Source organism: Pygocentrus nattereri, chromosome 2, assembly GCF_015220715.1.
Source record: "Pygocentrus nattereri isolate fPygNat1 chromosome 2, fPygNat1.pri, whole genome shotgun sequence".
Classification (NCBI taxonomy): domain Eukaryota; kingdom Metazoa; phylum Chordata; class Actinopteri; order Characiformes; family Serrasalmidae; genus Pygocentrus; species Pygocentrus nattereri.
The window spans coordinates 4048398-4072655 of record NC_051212.1 but is presented as its reverse complement, the minus strand read 5'-3'; the positions used below and the strand labels follow the sequence as shown (position 1 = coordinate 4072655).

Below are 24258 nucleotides of genomic sequence, written 5' to 3'. Positions count from 1 at the left end.
ACCCGGAGATGCTAATGCTGAATCTTGCTGCCTATCCCTTAATAACCCCCAGATGTGCACCTCTAACTGGTCCACTTTCTCTGCCAGAGAGCTAACTAGCTGGCACTTAGCACAAACACAGCCAATATCATCACAAGAGGTGGAAAAGGGGGTTAAACTAAACATGCCACACTCTGAGCAGACGAAACAACCAGCAGAAGCCATGTTATTTCAGGTACTTACCACTTTTGGTTGATTTAGAAGCTAATAGCACAAAACGTTGCCACAGAGACGCGTTCTCTCAGTTGCTCGCAGTGACGTGCTCTCTCAGTCACTCGCAAAGATGTGAACACTTCTGTGCTTTAAGAATATGAAATTTATCTGTTCTTAGGATCTTTCTCATATTTAAGAACATATTTAAGACTAAATTGAGAACAATATGTTTCAGGAGTATAGAAACAAAGAACACTGAGTAAATGTATTTGTATCTGAATATTTTGTGTGTGTTGAAGTTTGCAGGGCTCTTAGAGTACAGTGCACTAAAATGTATCTCTGGTAAAGAATATTTTGTAATCAGTTTACAGTAACATATCGATAGGTACAACAATAAACTTGCTGCACTGAAAGCTGTGAAACAGAAACCTGAATTTTGTGTTTACTTGGTGGTATGGTGGTGTTTAGTGAGTGACTGAAGGAATTTATTCTTGTGACAGTTGGAGTGCTTGTTGGAGAACTTTGCTTTGTTTTGTCTTGTCTGTTTTGTAAAGAAAATGCATTATTTTGGCCAGCTGGTTAGTATTGTGTGTTAACTGTTCTGAGAATATGATTTATGTATGAACAAAATGTTCAGGCAATGGAGAAAAACCAACAGGCAACTTCACCCAATCACCACCTAAACATAACTGACTCAATTATTTGAGTCCAGTTTTGTCTATTAAATGTGACAGTTTGTTATGCCTCACTAGCTTCAGGTGCAAACATGAATGCATTCTGCCCACTTGTAAATGTCAATAACATGTCTTATTTTCTCCAAACAGGTAAACTTGAAGATGATGCCCAACAGAGAGAGGCAGAGCGAAGACGGGAGAAAGAGGAAGTGGAAAAGCGACGGCAGGCACAGCGTCAGCTGGAAAGAAGAATTGAAGAACAGATTAAAAGAGAAAGTGAAATATCTGCTAAGAGGCTTTCTCAGGCCAATGAGAGACTGAAGCAGAAAGAAATCCTAAGAGGCCAGGAGTTCCACCAGCAAACTTGGAAGCCACTGGAAGTCTATACAGTAGAAAGAGACGAGGTACCTGTGATAATGTTTTCTTGTTTACAGGCAAATGTACTTACAAGCGTTATTATAGGTTAGCAATGTTCTGTCAAGGGTGCCATAAAATGAAGGCAATAAAAAAAATGAGTTTGTGCAACTGTTTGATTAGCCTTCATGAAAGTTAGTATATTTCAAATAGTATCTAGTTTTTCAGGTTCACAGCATGTTGTAAACTTACACATTGATTTGTGAAAATATTAAGAACATATAGTTTCTTATTCAGGTGTTGATTATTAGAGTTTCTGTTTTTCATGTATGACAAGCAGCTTTGTCCCAAAACCCATCATTTAAAACTGGATGTAATAAATTAACTCACACATAATTACATTATGCTCATTTACGTTGCATGTAGTACTGTGTAAATGAGCTATTAAATTGTTTAAAGCTGTTTATTTCATCAGCATGTATCATTTGGCCTGTGAGAACAATATAACATTAGAACAAATACAAATAAACACAAATGCAGTTATAATTAACAATTTGTTGGATTCAGTGAAGTTAGGAATATATTGTTCCCACACACACACACTTTCAGGCAGAACACACCCTGGACAGGGCAAAATGTTGTTCAGATGGATACAATTAGAACAACACTAGTTTGTTTCCTGACACCTTACAGCAGAGTACTTTGTTTCCTTATTTATATTTCCTCAATTTATTTATTTATTTTTCCTTTCCTACAGGTTGCAGAAACAGAAAAGAAATTCAGTGAACTTATGTTCAGTTATAAAATCACTGAAATCAAAGACTCAGGAGAGCCATTAGCTGACAGAATGAAATGCCTCCAAAATGAGATAATGGTTGACTTCTGTAAGAAACACAACCTGTCCAGCAGCTGCATGTTTTCGTTTGATGCTGCAGTTGATTATGACACTCTGCCTCTCAGTGACAGACTGTCAGTCCTGGAAGCAGTACTGCAAATAGTTTTTGAGGAGACCGAGGATGACTACAAACATCAATATGACCGGGATGTTTTACTCAGCATGCTTGAACAGCTGATTGACACTCATCCATCACTTGCAGGGAAACTTCTGCAGAACGTTTTTTATACAGATGTGCAGCTCTCCATGCAGAGTAAAGAAATTCTGTGTCAGATCTTGTTCAACAACATGTGGACACCAGGAGAAATAACTGATTTTATGCGCAACATCACTGGGAAATCCACTGAACAAGTGTTCTCATTACTTCACATGGCACAGACCTACAAGCTAAAGTACTGCAATGTATTCAAAGCTTTGTGTACATCTGATCCTCTCAGAATATTACGAAACCATGTTTACAATGAGAGACACAAAGACGCTAAAACCATTTTAAGTGAAATGCATGATGAAAACATCCCTGAGAATGTGTTAACTATCCTGGAGGATGTCCTGTTATATCTGGAAAAGGAGCTTCCAAAAACTGCAACAGCTTATCTCAGTGAAAATGAAGTTGAAGATTTGAAGAAGATGCTTAAATCATTGGATTTCAATGATCCAGACAGAGATGTCCTCAAACAAGTGCTGATTAAGATGTCAGTTGCAGTAAAAATGTGCTCGACTATCATCTTTCAGAAGGGTGAAAAGAAAACAGTTATTGAAGGATATCTTCCAAGATTAACTCAGCTTGCATCACTGGTAATTTTCCTTCTTTCAAAATCAAAAACAAATACAGGATGTCTTCTTGAAATCGGGACAGGTGAAGGAAAGTCCTGTATTTTAGCCATGCTTGCTGCAATTCATGCAATTCGTGGTGTAAATGTGGATCTTGTAACAAGCTCGCCAGTCCTTTCCTGCCGTGATTTAGAAGAATGGAAGGAACTGTATAACATGTTTGGCATCACATCATCTGTCGTTCCTCCACCTTTAAATGATTCCCCACCTGAAAAACATGAAGAACTGATCCAGGATGCATATAGTAAACAAGTTGTTTACAGTACTGTAGGAACATTTGCAGCAGATACACTGAGACAAGAGTTTGAGAAGAAAACGACTCGAGGAGAAAGGAATTTTGAGATGGTCCTTGTGGATGAAGTTGATTATATGACCTTGGATAATGGAGTTCAGATTACATTTCTCTCTCATGAGTCCAGAGGTCTACAGCATTTGGAGCAAGTCCTTGCAAGCATTTGGGCTGTGACTTCAGCATGTAGACCTATTCAAATGGAAGAAACTGGAGAGACCATGTGGGCAACAAGAGTCCAGAATTTTCATACGGCTGCATTGCTCGCAATGATAGGTTCTGACACATCTGATACATTTTCACCACTGGACATTTTGCTGCCAGGCATTGAATTGGGTTTTTACTCAGAGGACGACTTTGAAAATCTAAAGGCGTCTGTTAGTGCAGGTGAAGGGAAAGAGGAAAATGCAACCTTGCATGATGACACATGGAAGTCTCTCATGGCAAAAACTGGAGTGGAACAACAATATGACCTGCTTAGTGTCCTTGAAATTGGAATGGAAAACAAGGTGGCATTTAACTGTTATGTATATCAATCAGAAACCAGGAAAGCTGCATTTTTTGGAGAGCAAAAACCTGAAACTGACCAAAACATCAACATGCTGCTACTTGACAATGGAAAAGCTTCTGAGATCATGTCTGAAAAAGATCTTGTTGAAGCCACTGTTACAGAGCTGACATCCAAAATTAAATATTCCAAGCAATGTCACTTAAATGAAGACACGGAGAAAAACACGCTTGTGATCCCTCCTTTCATGGAGGAATACTTGCAAAAGCAACTGCCAGTGTTTGTTGAGAATGCCCTGAAGGCCATTCAAATGACAAAAGGTAGAGAGTACATGATTGAGAAATCACTCAGAGCTCAAGGAATGGATATTAGTGAAGAAGACCAACACATTTATCACACAGTAATTCCAGTGGACTTTCAGGCCAGTGGAATGTTGGAGAAAAGCAAACGCTGGGGAGATGGACTGCAACAGTTTTTGGAGATGAAGCATCAGTTAGCTTTATCACCTTTATCAAATGTGACTAACTACATGTCGAATCGGAGTTTCTTCAAGAGATATCTCAGAGGGAAAGGAATATGTGGTCTTTCTGGAACGTTGGGAGGAGATGCAGACAAGTGTTTCCTGACAAGGCACTACAAAACAGACTGTTATGTCATACCAGCTCATCAGCGTAAAAAAGTTACTGAGCTGCCTGCAGTGCAAGTGAGGGGAGGCACTGATGAATGGATTCAGATGCTTTGTGACACAGTTTCAAAGGTCTCTGACAGGGGTCAGGTTGTGTTGGTTGTATGTGAAGATGTCAACACAGCAAACGCCCTTAATGAAAAAATAACAGCAGGCACTAAGCATCCAGTTACCATGTACACAAACAGTGAAAGCCACAGCATTGAGAATCAGGAGTTCACTGATGGACAGATCATCATTACCACCAACCTTGGAGGACGTGGGACTGATATTAAGGTTACAAAGCAAGTTAATCAACATGGTGGTCTTTTCGTGATACTCACCTACTTTCCTAACAACCGCCGAGTGGAACAGCAGGTGTTTGGGCGCACAGGTCGAAAAGGTACACCAGGCATGGTCCAACTAATACTGAACCATGAGCGTCTCATCCAAGCTTATCAGGGCCATTCTATTGAAATCATGCGGGAACTCAGAGAATCGTTTGAGTGTGAACGTATTAAAGACATTGAGAAAGAGAAACTGGTTGAAATTGAGATGAAGGAAGAGCTTTTCTCCACATTTTGTCACTTCCTTAATGACTTTGACCAGCATTACAGCACAGAGGAAAAGACGGATCTCTTTGAAGTGAAAGTAAAAGATGTTCCTCGTTACTTTGAGTCCCGTTGTACTAAGATGGACTATCACCCAGCTCTGAATGCTTTGAAAGAATCATGGGGTTTATGGCTGATTCTTCACACAGATCAGATCAACACACAGAATGACATCAAGAAACTGAAAGAAGACCTCATCCAGCATTTGCAGAACACGAGTCACAAACTTTTACAAGGTAACAGTGAAAATTTCTACGATCACATCCAGCAGGCTTTGGGACGAACTGCCTTGCACTTTCAGAAAAAAACCAAATGTGACTATGAAGCAAAGTTCTATTGGGAAAAAGCATCTGACTCAGACAACTACTACCGAGCTGTTGCACTGTATAACCAAGCTTACATTACTATTAACATGGCTAAGAAGAACTACAAAAACGAGGCACGTGCCTTACTCGAGGAGGCAGAGAAAGCTATTGATGTTTATGTGTTAGAAACAGCAAATACACTGAGTTTAGTTTCCATGTCTGTTACTGGTTATTTTGAACCACACCACAGTGGCAGCTGTAACCTCCAAATACAAATGCAGGCTAGGATGAATATTTTTGAGTCTTGGAAGAGAAATATTACAAAAATACTCGAAGTCCTTGCACAAGATGAAGGAGATGTTACAACTGTGGACTCCGCACTCTACAGCTTATCATCTTGTGAGGATTTTGTCTCTAGTAATGAATTCAGCCTCTTCCATAATTATGGTCTTGCAGTTGTGTTTGAGGTGAAAAACAAGCCCCGGTTCTCATTTGATGCTCTGATCTGTTGCTGTTTTGGCGTGGCCCAGGTGGTAACAGGAGTTCTGATATGTGCCTTATCAGTGGGTTCCCTGTCCTATTTTGGCCTTGGCTTGATATCTGAAGGTGTGTCTGACATGATCACTGGAGTCATAGGTATGATAAATGGAACGTTTGACTGGGCATCATGGGCAATAACTAAAGCCATCAGCATGGGTATTTCTCTGGTTTGTGGTGGACTCAGTGGATTCAAAAAAACAGTCACTTCTGTGACAAATGCTGCCAAGAATATCCTCAACGGCACCAGATCCCTAAGAAGTGTTGCATGTAGTGCCCTCAAATCAGGAAAACAACTTTTTGTGTCTGCTTGTACATCAGTAAAATCAGTAGTATCAACAGTAAGTACGCAGACCTTCAGTACCCTGTGTACATCAAATATGGTCAAATTAAATTTAAAAAATGCAAGTATGTATGCTGTCCAAGAAATAGCTATTCAAGGAGTAAACACAGCACTGAACAAAGGCATTGATGCTACACTTCAAAAGAGCTTCAAACTAGCATTCCAACAGACTTTCAATGATTCTGTCTATTCAGCTCTGAAAGAGAATAAAGACTTTGTCAGTGCAGTCACAGAGTTTATAAGCTCAGCAATTCCAAAGGCTATCCTGGAAATACAACCAGCTACCTACAAGATTGACAAAAACTTGGAGAATGATATTAAAGATCATGTTAATCTGAAAACGAATTCTACTGTGAGCAACCTACTGAAAAACTGTAACGAAGTACATCAGACCATTAATGCACTCTCACAGGTCTGGGACAAATCAGCAGAGTTTGTTGCAGATCGACCTCACATCTGTATTAAGGTACTGTTTACTACAGCAAAAATCTCTACCAGTATTTATGAAATGTTTTCAGCCATTCCTACAAAAAAGACCATTGACAGTAAGTTTGTTCCAGCATTTTTACAGTCTTTGGCTGAAGAACCATTATATGCATCATGTAAAAGGGATGGAAGAGAGAAGCTGCAGGATGTGAAACGACTTACAGATGAACTTATTATCTCCATTTCAAAAGGTCTATCACAAGCCATGATTGACCATTTTTCAGGTTCTGGCTCATCAATTTTGACAACAACATTCATTCAAAAGCTAAACACCGCCACTGGAAAAGCAGTTGGCAATTTGGTCGCGAGGCACAAAACTCAAAGTTTCTTTGACAACCAGCAGCATCATTACGATCTAAAATCAGCTAAAGAGCGCAAAGATGAGTCTTTGTCTGAGAGAAAAAGAAATGAAACGGAGTCCTATGCCAATAAAATAACTGATGAACAACATCCAGCCACAGCTTTGGAGCTCCATGTCCTGACAAAGAGTAACTTACTGGAAGGAAAAGGAATTTGTGTAACTGTGGTAGATTCTAAAGGGAAGCTTCTCTCAGAGGAGACTTACACAGGAAGTAAGCCAGCAGCTGGTACCATCACACTCCGACTGACAAAAACACCACAGAATCCTCCAAGGTGAGTAAAACTGTTTAACAAGTTTGAGCCATTTTGTTTGCCTGGTAAATCCTCCTTATAGTAATAAAACAAACAGACAAAACAATATAAATTACTATATACAGTAAAAAATGGCTCATTGGATCGGACTAAAAAGTACTTCATGTGGTAACAATCAATCAGACTGGTTTTAATCAAATAAAAAAATTACTGAATGAATGAATCATTGATTCATTCAAAATATTTATTTCAATTGACTTAAACTAGTTCATTAATTTTATCACATCATATGAAGTCATTGTTTTAGGTTCAACTGATGAGCCATTTTTACAGACATTTACCAGCTTTGATATTATTTAATTATTGCTTTTACAGTGAAAGAGGAAAATGGGAAAAATTTAAAAGTTGGATTAAGGGTGAAATGACCCCACACAGCGGTCACTTTGAAATTGTACGCTCTGATGGTTCAACACTAGCGGTGAATTCAGAAAATCAGAACTGCCTGTTTCACGCTGTCATCCAAGCAACAACTAATGCCCCCGACCATGTTGTGAAAGAAAAGGCTCAAGAGCTCAGAAGTGAAGTCAGTGAGGAGGTAAGTGATGATTTATGGTGAAGGTTTACATTGATAATGTGTCAATGTTAATATGTTATTAATATTAATATTATATATATAATATATATAGGCAGTTACTTCAATAGTGCTTTCTGTTACAGATTCGCTCAAAGCCGGGCAAATATGTGAACGCTGTGAAGATCCAGAACATGTTTAATAAAACAAGCAGCTGCAACAAATTTAAAATAGAAGGTGGCACGACAGGAGAAGATAAGAAAAAATACAAGGAGTATACTGAAAACAAGAGGCCACAGGAAATTATCAATGAATACAAATTAGGAGAAGTTGGAGAATATGAAGGGTAATTTTATTCATTATTATAACATCTAACACATTCCTTGCTGAGGAAAAAAAACATTTGAAGTAGTCAGCACATAACTCAGATCTGCAGGTTTTATAATATTGCAATATAAGAGTAATACTGTAATAAGAGTTTTGGGCAGCATGTTTATGGTACAGTAATACCTAATATTGGATAAATATTTAAAAATATGAAATAACCATGTGGTAATTGCAATTATCCGGTAAGTGCCAGGTAAGTACAGCAGTATTTAGCCTGAATGTAATGGTAAATGTGTAGTGTTTACAAGGAATAAATATTTGCTGCATATTTAGCAAGTTTAATAAATGACCACAATGAATGTAAGAAGAAAGCAAGTACTGTCGATCTGCTTCAGGATGTACAGATCTTTGATGCCTATGTGATGGAGAACAGTAAGCTACAGAAACAGGAAATATTGATATAAGAATTGTACGATACCTATGACTGAATATTCTAAATATCTATATACCCCCTTTCCAGTACAGTAATTAATTTCATAGTAATTACTCTTTATTTTACAATCCTGTTTCTATCACTTTACAGAAAACATGCCAGTATGTATCTGGTGGTTTGCCTAGTTCCTTTCTGCATATAATGACAATAAGAGTCTAGTACCTATGTAAATACTATGAACAAAGTTGCACTTTATTTTAGTCTTGTTACTATGTTATTACCACAGTATACCACAGAGAACTTACTTACATGTTACAAGCGCAAACCACACTAATGTTCACCTGTTTAGCTGAGTGTCTGAGTTATGGACGTTTCAGTCATGCTTCATGTGAAAAGCAAAACAGAGCAGGCGCTAAATCACCTCCCACGGTCCTCTTCGTTTTTGAAGTACAGGACATAAAGGAATGGGTGGTCTTTTGGGGTTAGCATTAGCTTAAACTGACTCAATGAGCTGTGTGCAATAATCTGTAGACCAGCTGGTACTGCAGCATGAATGAGTGTAATGTTCAGTAGCACTTTATTATAGTCATATTACAGCATGTATTATGGTAAATATTAAGTAGCTACACATGTAGTACTTAATAATTAATTGTATTAATAATAAGAAATGAGTTTCTGAATTCATTCTTTAAATGTACACAGTACATGCCAAGTGTATACAGCAGTCCAAATGCAAAACTTAATTCTTAATTTGCAGTATTTACAAATAGTACTTGGTGCATACTTTGTAAGTCCAATATAGAAGTAACTGAGAAATACAGGGATCTTCTGAGCCTTGAGTGTTAAGAAGCTGCATGCAATTAGTACCAAACTGCATAAGGAAACACATGCCTTTGTGCAAGTGAAGTGTAGGTTACAGGTGTAAAACATTTAGGGTATCTAAGTATTTTTTTCAGTGCTGCAGTTCATCCATCCATCCATCCATCCATCCATCCAACATCTTCCACTTCTCCGGGGTTCGGGTCACGGGGGCAGCTGGGCAATATAGTCACGCCAGCGTGTTCTGGGTCTTCCCCGGGGTCTCCTCCCTGGCGTCCAGGATGCATCCTAACCAGATGCCTGAACCACCTCAACTGGCTCCTCTCGACGTAAAGAAGCAGCGGCTCTACTCCGAGTTCCTCCCGGATGACCGAACTTCTCACCGTATCTCTAAGGGAGAGTCCAGAAACCCTGCGGAGAAAACTCATTTCGGCTGCTTGTATTCGCGATCTTATTCACTTATTCACTTTTACACTTTCATTCTTAGTAAAACATCTGTTTTCAGACCGTAGACTCATTTTAAACCAAAGATATCAAGACAGCTGAGAGAGAAGGCTGGCTCTAAGCCAGTTTTTTCCACCTCCGTCGTGCAAACATTCTGACAAACTGATGTTGCTACGATGGCGCTAACTGCAAGCTCTTCCCAGTCGGAGAGTACTTCCCTCAGGCCTTCTTCCCCTGATGACCCCAGCACAACGAATCCCTCGAATTATCTTGCACTCACACGGTTTAATATATGAACATGGTGATAAAGGCAGTCGATTATTTGCTCATCAGCTTAGGAGACTTACCGCTTCTAAGCTAACCCCTCAGATTTTGACTGTTAGACTCTACAGGCAATTTGACCTCCCATCCCAAGGAAAGCTTTGGTATAGAGTTTTATAAAAAGTTCAAGGATAAACTGTCGCCACGTCTTCTGGAAGTGTTCAACGAGTTGCAAGACAGTGGCTGCTTACCCCCAACTTTTACTCAGGCAACAATCTGACTTAACCTGAAAAAAGACAAAGACCCAACCTTATGTAGCTCTTACCAATTAGTTTACTCTGCAATGAGCATAAAATTCTAGCAACAATGATAGCTACACATTTAGACCCCATCCTTCCTTCAATCGTCTCAGATGACCAAACTGGGTTAATTAAACGGTGGTACCTATTCTCAAATATCCATATCCGACTTTTGAACATTTTATTTATTACTAGCTTCTCCCCTATCCCTGAGGAAGTTATATCTTTAGATGTGGAAAAAGCTTTTGACCGCTTAGAGTGGGACTACCTTTTTTGCTGTTCTTGACAAACTTGGCTTTGGAAAAAATAGATTTCTTGGATTAAGCTTCTGTACTCTTCACCCTCTGCCTGAGTTTCTACTAATTCAGTTTTTTCTTCTTGTTTTCCTTTACAGTGTGGTACTCGACAGGGTTGTCCTTTAAGTCCTGCCTTGTTCATTTTAGCCTTGGAGCTCTTATCAGTTTCCCTCAAAGCATTGTCACAGATTCAGGGTATATCACACCATGGTGTAGAGCAAAGAGTTTTGCTATACGCAGACAATCTTCTATTATTCATCAGTCATCCCCGATCCTCAGTTTCAGCAATCCAATCCATTTTAAAGGAATTCGGCTCTTTTTCAGGGTATAAATTACATTTTGAAAAAAATGAATGTTTCCCTCTAAATTTACTCTCATGTCCAGTAGATTGGACCATTATTCCTTTTCATTTGGCCCCGGATGGCTTTAGGTATCTTGGTATTAATAGAATATCACTCATTCTTTATCTTCTATTCAAGAGACTAACTATATTCCCCTGATGTCATCCATGAAAGATGACTTTCAGAGATGGAGCAATCTTCCTCTATCGCTTACTGGCCAAATCCAATTTATTTCCCCTCCATTGTTCACCTCTCAACATTCTTCTAACCCTTTAATTGTAGCTATGTTGAAGATTTGGGTGCAGTTTCGTAGACAGTTTAATTTTAGAATAGCTTCAACCCTCAGTCCTATAGGTAGAAACCACCTGTTCACGCTGTACACCCTGGATCATAACTTTAGCGCCTGGAATACACTGGGAATATGCACTTTTAGGGACTTATGATGATACCTTCTCTAGCTTTGCTTCACTGTGTTCAAGATTTAATCTTCCATGCACTAATATGTTTTTTTACTTTAAGGTTCGCCACTGTGCCCAGACCCCCTTTTTGTCCCATTCCCTGGACGACCCCCTGATTTGGCTTGGGAGAAGTTTTTTACTCTGCCTGCTAGCTCAAGAGGGATAAACTTGTGTATCTATAACAGCATCTTGTCTCTTATTGATCGGCCCTTGACAAACAGGTCTGGGTGGGAATTGGAGCTTGGTAGCGGGTTGGCAGAGGACCGTTGGCCCAAAACTTTAAAAAAGATTAATTATTCCTATCCTTGTCTGAATTTGATACAGTTCAAACTGGTCCACAGCGTGTACATTTGCAATGCTAGATTGGCAGGCATTTACCCAGGGGTAGACCCGTGATGCCTTCGTTATGGTGGAACACCTACCAACTTGTTACACATGTTTTGGGCCTGCACAAAGCTTAATGAGCTCTGGTCAGCAGTTTTTACTTCACTAACTGAGGCCTTTAAATGCAACATAACCCCCTGCCCATTGCTTACATTAATTGGGATCCTGGCAGAATCTCTTTCTTGCAAGCCCCAAGTAGCTGATGCAGCTGTTTTTGCCCTCAGCTAAGAGAAGAATCCTTTTGGCATGGAAATCCACCACTCCACCCTCAAATGCTCTATGGCTAACCGATGTCATTTTTTTCTAAATATAATGATTAATAAAGATTAAATATAAATGATAAATATTTTTGCCCTCTGTTATTCTTCAGTGTTTTGTAGGACATGTACAAAACACTGAAGAATCGGATAGAACAAGAATACATACCCTGTTTTGTCTTTCTGGGTGTGACTGTAGCTGTCTGTATGTGACTGGTAATCAGACACAGAGAGAAATTTCTGTGGCTTTGTTGTTGTTTTCTTGGTGTAAGTTAGCTTGACACTGAAAAAAACAAGTAGTTTGGAGTGGTCTTTCTGCTGTCTGTGGGTCTGACCTAAACCCAATATTCCAGTTAGCTGTGTAATGTACTTCATTACTTTAGTACATTTCCACTATTGCCACATTTCATACTACAATATAGACACCAATTACCATTGGCGATGCTTTACCCTGGATGATATAATGTATAATTGTAAACCTACATATGTTTACACTTTGCATACCACAAAGGCAAGAAAAAAAATAGTTACTGTGTAAATACTGTGCAAAAAATTGCACTTATTTTACAGTCCTGTTTCCATCATATTACAGATATCCTACCAGTATGTACCTGTTACAATGTCTTCTTAATATCTGCATATGATGACAAGAGAACAAGGAGTAACTATGTAACTATTGTGTTGGAATATAGGTACTTATTTTAGTTTACTCCATAATTCTCTCTCACATATGCATGCATAAATATTTAACCCAGACACAATAAATGACACAAATTTTAATTATACTGTGATGTTCATTTTTGACCATACCATTGTTTACTAATTAACAGTAAGGAATATTAACAGGTTTTGCTTCTTGATTGGTTTGTTTGTTGTTTTCTTTTTTGTCAAGGCTTATAAATATGAAGAAGCCCAGCCTACGTATGGTTGAGGCAGACCACATTCCACCAAAGAGCGTATTGAGGGACCTCTGTGACTTGATTGACAAAAAGCATACCTCTGTCACCTCACTGAAAGAAAACAAGGAATTCTGTGAGCAGGTCATGAAGATGAAGAATGACCAGAATGGAAAAAACCAGACCTGCATGAACGCACTGTATTATGACCACAGACGTGCGCTGACCACTGGTAGGAGTACCGAGTCCAATGCATGCAGGTGAGCACTCAACACATGCTGAATCAGTCAGTACTATCAATAAATGCAATAAACCCGAAAACGTTATTGTATTAATAATAAAACTTCAGGACTGCAACAAATGCCATCCATCCAGACCTCCCTTTCCCCAGCCACTTCCACTAGCTTCCTGGGAGGGTTTCCGAGGCGCTCCCAGGCCAGCTGGGCAATATAGTCACGCCAATGTGTCCAGGGTCTTCCCCGGGGTCTCCTCCCCGGTGGACTTGCCTGTGACACCTCCCAAGGGAGGTGTCCAGGAGGCATCCTAACAAGATGCCCGAACCACCTCAACTGGCTCCTCTCGACGTGAAGAAGCAGCAGCTCTACTCCGAGTCCCTCCCTGATGACCGAACTTCTCACCCTATCTCTAAGGGAGAGTCCAGCCACCCTGCAGAGGAAACTCATTTCGGCCGCTTGTATTCGCGATCTCGTTCTTTCGGTCATTACCCAAAGCTCATGACCATAGGTGAGGGTGGGAACGTAGATCGACCAGTAAATCGAGAGCCTTGCCTTATGGCTCAGCTCTTTCTTTACCACAACAGACCGGTAAAGAGCCCGCATCACTGCTGACCCAGCACCAATCCGCCTGTCAATCTCCCGCTCCCTTGTACCATCACTCGTGAACAAGACCCCGAGATACTTGAACTCCTCCACTTGAGGCAAGAGCTCATCCCCGACACAGAGAGGGCTCTCCACCCTTTCCCGCGTGAGAACCATGGCCTCGGATTTAGAGGTACTGATCCTCATCCCGGCCGCTTCACACTCAGCTGCAAACCGATCCAAGGAAAGCTGAAGTTCACGGCCTGATGTCCCCAATAGGACCACATCATCTGCAAACAGCAGCGATGTGACTCTGAGGTCACCAAACCGGACACCCTCCATCCCCTGACTGCGCCTAGAAATTCTATCCATAAAAATTATGAATAGAATCGGTGACAAAGGGCAGCCCTGACGGAGTCCAACTCTCACTGGGAAAAAGTCTGACTTACTGCCGGCCATGCGAACCAAACTCCTGCTTTGTTTGTACAGGGCCTGAATGGCTCGTAGCATAGAGCCATTTACCCCCTACTCCCGAAGCACCTCCCACAGAATACCCTGGGGAACACAGTCGAATGCCTTCTCCAAATCCACAAAGCACATGTGGACTGGTTGGGCAAACTCCCATGAACCCTCCAGAATCCTGGAGAGGGTAAATAGCTGGTCCAGTGTTCCACGACCAGGGCGGAACCCGCACTGCTCCTCCTGAATCCGAGGTTCGACTATAAGCCGGACTCTCTTCTCCAGTACCCTTGCATAGACCTTACCAGGGAGGCTGAGGAGTGTGATTCCCCTGTAGTTGGAACACACCCTCCGGTCCCCCTTTTTAAAAAGAGGCACCACCACCGATGTCCACGCAATGTTGAAAAGGCGTGTCAGCCAAGACAGCCCCACAACATCCAGAGCCTTGAGGAACTCGGGACGGATCTCATCCACCCCTGGAGCCCTGCCGCCAAGGAGCTTTTTAACTACCTTAGCGACTTCGGCCTCAGTAATGGACAAGCCTATTCCCGTGTCCCCAGACTCTGCCTCCTCACTGGAGAACATGTTGGTGGGATTGAGAAGGTCCTCAAAGTATTCCTTCCACCGCCCAATGACGTCTTCAGTCGAAGTCAGCAGCACACCATCTCCACTATATACAGTGCTAGTGGCACACTGCTTTCCCCTTCTGAGTCGCCTGACGGTTTGCCAGAATCTTTTCGGAGCCAACTTAGTCACTTTCCAAGGCCTCACCGAACTCTTCCCAAACCTGGGTTTTTGCCTTGGCAATGACTGAAGCCGCAGATCGCTTGGCCTGTCGATACCTGCCAGCTGCCTCTGGTGTCCTACAGGCCAACCATGCCCGGTAGGACTCCTTCTTCAGCTTGACGGCATCTCTCACCTGGGGTGTCCACCACTGGGTTCGAGGATTACCGCCCCGACAGGCACCAACTACCTTGCGACCACAGCTACAGTCAGCCGCTTCAACAATGGAGGAGCGGAACATGGCCCATTCTGAGTCAATGTCCCTCACCTCCCGCGATATCTGGTCAAAGTTCTGACGGAGGTGTGAGTTGAAGATCAATCTGACAGGTTCTTCTGCCAGACATTCCCAGCAAACCCTCACTATACGTTTGGGTTTGCCTGGTCTGACTGGCATCTTCCCCCACCACCTGATCCAACTCATCACCAGGTGGTGATCAGTTGACAGCTCAGCTCCTCTCTTTACCCGAGTGTCCAATACACATGGCCGCAAGCCCGATGACACGACTATAAAGTCAATCATTGAACAGCGGCCTAGGGTGTCCTGGTGCCATGTGCACTTATGGACATCCTTGTGTTCAAACATGGTGTTTGTTATGGACAAACTGTGGTTTGCACAGAAGTCCAAAAACTGAACACCACTCTGGTTCAGATCAGAGAGACCATTCCTCCCAATCACACCCCTCCAGGTCTCACTGTCATTGCCCACGTGAGCTATGAAGTCCCCCAGTAGGACAATAGAGTCTCCAGGAGGAGCACTTTCAAGCACCCCTCCCAAGGACTCTAAGAAGGCTGGGTACTCTGAACTGCTGTTCGGTGCATAAGCACAGACAACAGTCAGGACCCGTTTCCCAACCCGAAGGCGTAGGGAAGCTACCCTCTCGTCCACCGGGGAAAACCCCAACATACAGGCGCTGAGTCGAGGGGCTATAAGAAAGCCCACACCTGCCCGCCGCCTCTCACCATGGGCAACTCCAGAAAAGAAAAAAGTCCAGCCCCTCTCAAGGAGATTGGACCCAGAGCCCAAGCTGTGTGTTGAGGTGAGCCCGACTATATCTAGCCGGTATCTCTCAACCTAGCGCAGCAACTCAGGCTCCTTTCCCGCCAGTGAGGTAACGTTCCAAGTTCCAAAAGCCAGTTTCAGCAACCGAGGATCAGAACGCCAAGGCCCATGCCTTCGGACACTGCCCGATCCACAATGCACCGCACCCCTACTACTGCCCCTCCCATCGGTGGTGGTTCGATGGGAGGGGGGACTCATGTAGCTCCTTCGGGCTGGGCCTAGCCGGGCACCATGAGTGAATGCCCGGCCACCAGACGCTCGCTGGCGAGCCCCTCCCCCAGGCCTGGCTCCAGGGTGGGGCCCCGGTAACCCTGATCCGGGCAGGGTACACATGTCCTGCTTTCTTGTTCTTGTCCTCATAGGGGTGGTTATGGACCTCTCCATGGATCACCACCTTATCGTGGTGGAGAGGTTTGTGTGCTTGAAGGACCCTAGGAGCTATGTTGTCTGGAGCAAAAGCTCCTGGTAGGGTCTCCCATGGCAAACTGGTCCTAGGTGACAGGCCAGACAAAGTGTGATCCATAACCACCCCTATGAGGACTGCAACAAATGATTTGGAGAAATTAAAAGGGAATTGCAAACATTTTCTAAAAGTTCTCCATAATAGTGGATGAGATGTAAACAAGTCATTTATATGAAAAGGTTTGATGTGAAATGAACCACTGCAGAGAAAGGTACTGACCCAGATGTCTGAACAGTGGTGGTGATGGGAACCAGACGTCGCCATGACTACAATAGAGATAGAGACATTTTATTTACCATGCAGAACCAGCAGAGAACCTACACGAGTCTCCTGAGTTTATATGGAATGTTGATGATTGTAAGTTTTCCTGTAAGTTTCATTCTGGAGGCAGCTGCCTAACTCTCTCTTGGCAGGCATTGCATTCGGGACGGAGCTTCAGAGCCATCATATAACTTTCACTGCTCTGTAGAAGTTTTTTCTGTTTACTCTCAGTCACTGGTTAACTTACACTCACCTCAGTGAGTACATCTGACTCCAGAACCTTCAGCAGCTGTTTTCCTGCATTGACAGTGTTGGACATTTACTGTACATGCAGAACAGGCTGATTTAAGGAGTCACATCTTTCATTATAAACTCGACTCGGCGCCCCAGATAAATACAGATAATTGTGGCTTTTGGTTTATGAATCCTTTCAAGTTATTCATCCTCATCCATGTTAATGAACCTGCTTTATTTTTAACACACAAAGGATAAAAACTAAAATTTTGTGCAAAATGCACTCAGAAAAAAAGGATAATATTTTAAACGGCTCTCTCGTTTTGAAGAGCCAGCACATTTATCTAGCAAGCCCACTGCCAGAATTTTACCACAGGAACAATTTCTACAAACACAACAATCAATCGAAGCAGTAAAGAAAGAAGTCAAGAAAAACTTACAGAAGACGTCCACTTCGTCCACCACGTTTATCAGACTGAAGCGAAGGAACAGGTGACCGGTATTGTGGGACTGCCTTTGCTGAGGATACATGCAATCCTGCCTTCACATTTCGTCAAAATAAGGCAACTTAGGAAGCAGCTGCCTTCCAAATGGGACAGCCTTCATCTCGGGAATGCAAATGCTGCCTTAGAATGCTGCCTCCCAATTGCAACGCAGCAATAGTCTCAGACATCAGGCAGTGAATTCATAACCATTTAATGTATGTCTGTGAGGAGCTTTTAGAGGTGGACGTCTGGTTCCTATCACCACCATTGTGAACTGTTCTGACTCAGTAAGTTTCTCTAGAACAGAGCATTTCACACCAAACTGCTCTGTTCACATCTGAGCCATTATAATATGCCGAGATCTTGAAAAAAATATTTTGAATTCCCATTTAAAGCTTCTGGTATTGAGTTTGTGTTGACCAGAGCAATAAGCTTGTCTTCTGTTTATGTTCCCCAGAGATTTACTGAAAGAAACCTTTAAAAGTGGAAATATAGTGGAAGGTCTGAAGCTCTCATTAATGACGGCACACCCAGAAGTTTCAGACAACATCCGAAGTGAGCTAGGTAAGCTACTAGTGGTTTATTCCTGAATCTGGGATGTTGCCTGTTGTTTCTTAAAACTCACATACTTTCAAACATAATTCTATGCCTTAATAAAGGGAAATTCATAAAGGATGTTCTGTTAATTCTTATCTTGTTTATATTACAAATTTATATACATTTTACATATAAAATATACTTTGATGAAAATGCAGCCAGTGCAGGGTTTTAGTTAAATCTACAGTTTTTACACCTGCTTAAAACACAAATAACAAACTAATAAATATTAACTGGGGTTGCTTTATTTTGCTTTTTCATATCATAAAGGCTTTATGGGGCTTTTATCCTAAAATTTTAAGCTTAAATTAATCTGTATTTTATGGTACTGCAGCCCAGTTTAACGTAACAACATTACTAAAAGGCTACAACCACTAAAATGTACATTTACTATCCTCTCAGATGATCTTTAGTATTCTGTCCCCCATTCAAGTTCAGTTATTCAGGTTCATTAGCATCACCTCATGGTCATTTTTGGTAGTGCAGGGAATTATTTGTTTCAGGCAAAGCAGCCTCCATTATGTTTTCAGTCTAGCTTCAGTAGAGCTGCAGTGCACAAGGACTCACATTCTCCTTTTCTGCTTGAGTCTACGGAAATATATGCCTGTAAGTTCAAAAATCTTAGAACTTAATTGCTGTTAGCACTTTTAAGAAGCATAAAACTTAGGTTTTGTATTTCTTTGGTGGTGGATGCTTTGGATGTTTTATGTTTGATCCATGCTGTATCTGTTCATTGGTTAGCTAGCTAGTCTAGGCTGCTGCACTACAATTCTATGCAAGCTTCGGTAGCTCTTACCTCACTTTAGTTATTTTAATGTTAATTAGCATCTGTACATATTTACACAACCAGAATGGCTAACTATTTACATAGGCAGCTGATGATAAAGGTGTAACGTCCATTTCATTTGTGCTTATGGTAAAAATATATTTTGTGTTTGTGTTGGTATTTACAGTTTTACATGTACGAATGAAAGGAAGGAATCAGTTGAACAACAAACGGTGTGAATAAACCTGAAGTCCTCAGTAAAGCCACTCCTTTTACAAAGTTTGATTCTTCTTGGAATTCCTGTTAGCTATCTGTCTAGCTTTTGCTCACACACGCATCTGCGAGGGCAGAAAATTTAGGCTAATCTTCTCATTTTAGGGAAAATCTGTTTAGTTCCAATGCATTCTAGACATACTGATTACATTTGACAAGAATGATAAGATCCGGTGGTGTAATTACTCATCTAAAGGGTGCATATCCTAGTAGAATACTGCGGTGTCCCAGTACAGTCAAGAATAATGATCAGTCAGTAAGTCACGGTGCCTCTTGGGCTAAATTACATTTTACAAACTTCAAGACAGTGCAGATTTACTGACGCACTGACATTTCCATTACAGCAGGATGTTTTCCATTACGCTTCAAATGTCTAGCAGCTGGTGAAGTTACCGAAGTGTAGGTTAGAAAGACATCCAACAATATAAAACCTATAGTGTAATAATAATACTGACAGAGTGACTGACTGAAAATGATAGTTGGGGACGAACCCACAGCTTCAAAGCTTATTCAGAAGCCTGACGGCCTGTGGGTAGAGACTGTTCATTAGCTGGGCTGTTCTAGCCTGGATGCTGTGGAATCTCCTGCCTAATGGCAGGATGGTGAACAGGTCGTGTGCTAGGTGACCCCTGTCTGACCGGCTCTTTTTGATGTTCCTGAGGCAGCGGGACTGGTAGATGTCCTGTAAGGCGTGCAGTTTAACACTCTGTGAAGGCACCATTAATGCTGAATGATATATAAAGGTTTCAGTGCAACATATGCTGCCATCCAGATGACATCCTTTTCAGGGAACGTCTTGATTATTTCAGCAAGGCAATCTTACAAAAGCATACTTCCATAGAAAGGAACCTGCCTGCAATGCAGATCTGTTACACACTAAAAACATTTGTTTGCTTTAAAATTTGAAAAATACGACAAAGGAGACCCTAAACTTTTGAGCAGCTGAAATCCTGTATCAAACAAGAACAGGAAAACTTTTTATTCTCAAATCTACTGCAGCGTCTCCTCAGTTCCCAAATGCTTACAGAGTGTTGTTAGACATGAAGAGGTGATGAAACACAGTGGTAAAAAGGCTCCTGTCCCAACATTTTTGGAATGAAATGAAAAATGAAATGAAATGAACCTTTATTGTCATTGTACTTGTACATTTGTGCAACAAAATTGGTTTACAGCCCCCCCTCCCCTCTTGGTGCAATAGAAATAGAAAGTTTAAATATAAAATAGAAAAGTTTTAAAATATAAAAAAAATTAAATAACAGATTAGAGCTACGGTTAACTATACAGGCGTAAGCATAAATTTTCTAAGCTCTCCTATTTACACACTAAGCTTTCCTATATACACAAGTGATTTCCTATATACACAGTGAAGAAATTGACATATGCAGCATCAATTATTGCACATTATATTTTGTTTTTAGCAGCATGGGTCATTGCACTTATCCCTGTAGGCAGACAGAAACATCTGCCCACTGGTGAACTGTATAGTTTTTGTTTAACAGGGATATGGCCCTGTTATAAAAACTGTCCCTCAAACGGGTTGTCCTTGTTTTGGGGTGTCTGTAACATCTGCCTGAGGGCAGCAGTTCAAACATCCTATGTCCTGGGTGTGTACTGTCCTTGATGATTGTGTAAGCCCTCGTGAGACTTCTGAACTACAGAGTTCTGTAGTCTTCCAGGGAGTGGAGGGCGTGTCCAAGAACCTTCTGTGCCGTGTTGATGACCCTTTGTATGGTCTTTTTGTGTGCTATGGTACAACTGGAGAACCACACAGCGATACAGTACGTCAAAACACTCTCAACAGAGCAGTGGTAGAAGACAGTCAACAGTTTCTTTTCCAGATTCAGCTTCTTAAGGGTTCTTAGGAAATAGAGACGCTGCTGGGCCTTTTTCACTACTGCTGAGGTGTTAGAACCCATTGGAGATCTGCATCCATATACACCCCCAGGAGCTTGAAGCTGGACACCCGCTCCACACACTGTCCATCAATGTAGATTGGCTGCAAGTTGGACTTCCTCCTTCTGAAGTCTACAATCAGTTCTTTGGTCTTAGAGGTGTTGATGACCAAGTTGTTCTCTGAGCACCACTCCACTAGCCTTTGAACCTCCTCCCTGTATGCCGTTTCATTGCCATCAGAGATCAGTCCGACTAGAGTGGTGTCATCAGCGAACTTGATTGTGACTTTGCCCGAGTGGCTGCTGACACAGTCATAGGTGTACAGAGTGTAGAGGAGTGGGCTCAGCACACAGCCCTGAGGAGAGCCAGTATCAAGGCTGAGAGCTGTGGAGAGATGTGAGCCAACTCGAACTCTCTGTACACGGTCTGAGAGGAAGTTTCTTATCCAACTGCAGATGGTGTAAGGAAGACCAATGTCTATTAGTTTGACAATCAGTCTGTCTGGTAGTATGGTGTTGAAAGCAGAGCTAAAATCAACGAAGAGCAGCCTGGCATAGTGCCCCTGCAGTTCCAGGTGGGAGATGGTGGCATGGAGCGCTGTTGCTATGGCATCTTCTGTTGATCTGTTTGCTCGGTATGCAAACTGAAGTGGGTCGAGGGTAACTGTGAGGCAAGACCTGATGTGGTGTCTCACCAGTTTCTCAAAACACTTCATGACGACTGTTGTCAGGGCGACTGGTCTGAAGTCATTTAGGCCGCCGATGCTGGCCTGTTTTGGGATCGGCATGATTGTGGCTGATTTCAGACATAGCGGGATGAAGGACTAGGATAGGGATGCGTTGAAGATCTTGGTAAAGACTCCAGCCAGCTGGTCTGCACAGTTTCTGAGGACCCATCCAGTGACTCCGTCTGGTCCAGCAGCCTTCCTGGGGTTCACCGCCTTCAATGTTCTCCTCACCTCATGTTCCTCCACCGTGAAGCTATAACCACTGCAGTCAAATGGTGGAACTGCTGCTGTTTCTGACACACAAAAGTTGATGTAGGAAAGCACAGAATTGATATACATTTCCAGATCCTCACGCTCGAATACAGTCCAGTCTGTACTGTCAAGACCAGCTTGTAGCTGCAGCAGTGCTCCAGTGTGTTGGCATCAAATTCAAAATAGGCAAATATTTTTCAAAACAAATTTCCCAGTTTCAGCATTTGTTATGTTGTCTTTGTACTTTTTCATTTTGCACAGCATCCCAAACAGGGGTGTATTTTTTTAGGAAAATGATCCAATATTTCAAATCTGAGTGGCAAAAGTATGGGAACCTTTGCTTTTAGTGTCTGGTGTGGCACCCTTGTGCAGCAATGACTGTAACTAAACGTTTCGAGTAGCTCTTGATTAGTCCTGCACATCGACTCAGTGGAGTTTTAGCCCCTCTGTAAAAAATCAGCTTCAGCTCTGTTATGTTAGTGGGTTTCGTCCTATGAACTGCTGCTTCAGATCCTTCCACAATAGTTCGGTAGGATTAAGGTCAGGACTTTGACTCGGCCATCACAAACATTCTTCTTTATTTTTTATAATACACTGAAACAGTTAAGGCAGAGAGACTGCACATCTTTAAACTGCTTCTTATTCTTGTAAAACAAGTTGTGGAATTCAGACATGTATTACATTCATTGGCAGGACAATGTAACTACTTTATATTCATCAATTAACTATAGGTACACTGTAAAAACACCAGTGAAATAAATATTCACATAGGAGAGTATATGACTGATATTATTGGTGTTAATAAATGTGTTAGTGAGTGAGGTCTCAAAATTATTTAAACTTGGCTCTCAAATCTTAGAAATAGTGATGCTTAGTCCTGAGTGTATTTCTGATTTAACCCAAATTATTCTCTCTGTTATCTTCTCTGGCAGGTATCAACCGTAATTTCCAGACCTTTGAAGCTGGACTTACACAGAACCAAAGGAACCAGTACTACAAGGATGGCTATATGAAGCTGGCTGAAGCATACAGTAGCAAGAACATAATTGACCAAAACCAAAAGACAGAGCTGATGGGCTGGATAGAACAAGACCGATTTCTTACTGATGAGTCTTTGAAAAACAAAATGAAAGCAGTGATTAAAAAAAGAAGCAGAGATCCTTAAACAGCTTGGTTGCATGTCAACTTTGCCGGCGTTTATCCAAGTCCATGCTTGATTTTATAAGACATTTGCATTTAAAACTGAGAATGTTTATTCAGAACAAATACAGTATAAAATTCAAGTACATTTTGTACGTAGCACCCCAGGGCTCCTAGTTTGGGGAATGAAAATGAAACCAGAAACAAACTGCATTTACTAGGAACAACCTCACCATTGCCATCGTCAATATACTTAACAATTCATGTTCCTGACTGTCCTTATTCTGAATCTAATATCAGTAAACAATATTTTCTAGAAATACCATATTTTTAAGACTGTATGAGCACATTCATAACACACTATAATCCCTTCATAACACACTATACATATAAATACAAAGAGTGTTTATACCTGTTTATATCGTAAGTGTGAAACAAAGTTTTAGCTTGCGCAGTGTGTTATAACCTGGCTTGTCGTGAAGACGCACCAATCTATGCCAAGATTACTTTTAACATCTTAGAAACATAGTTATCTAGAACAGAATAAAGTTATTTCTAACGTATTTTAAGGTGTATTTGCATGTTTCAATTTTAGTGACAGAACATATATACCTGTTATTTTGGGTATAGATTTTAATGATATAAATATTGACTTTATAATCCCATTATAAGAACTTATATGTGAACTCTATATAAAAAACATACTTTGGGGGCACTCATGGGCTTTGGGGGGCACTCATGGGCTGGAGGTTAGGGAACCAGCCTCATGACTGGAAGGTCGTCGGGTTCGATCCCCAGAGCCGACATCACATGACTGAGGTGTCCTTGAGCAAGACACCCAACCCCCCCCAACTGCTCCCGGGGACCCATGGATACGGCAGTCCACTGCTTTGGGCAAGTGTGCTCACTGCCCCCTAGTGTGTGTGCTCACATGTGGTGTTTCAGTTCACAGACGGGTTA

General features: G+C 41.6%; 1 protein-coding gene across 1 annotated transcript in view; it reads left to right on the top strand.

The window, feature by feature from the left end:
- The window catches only part of LOC108443267, a 44657-nt gene extending 20796 nt beyond the window's left edge, over positions 1–23861 (top strand). The window contains exons 4-10 of the mRNA XM_037535229.1: positions 1017–1270; positions 1978–7322; positions 7677–7896; positions 8019–8218; positions 13084–13347; positions 18108–18214; positions 23091–23861. Coding sequence (XP_037391126.1) covers positions 1017–1270; positions 1978–7322; positions 7677–7896; positions 8019–8218; positions 13084–13347; positions 18108–18214; positions 23091–23323 — 6623 coding nt within the window. The 3' untranslated portion in view covers positions 23324–23861. The remainder of the gene's footprint in view (positions 1–1016; positions 1271–1977; positions 7323–7676; positions 7897–8018; positions 8219–13083; positions 13348–18107; positions 18215–23090) is intronic.
- The last annotated feature ends 397 nt before the right edge of the window (positions 23862–24258 follow it).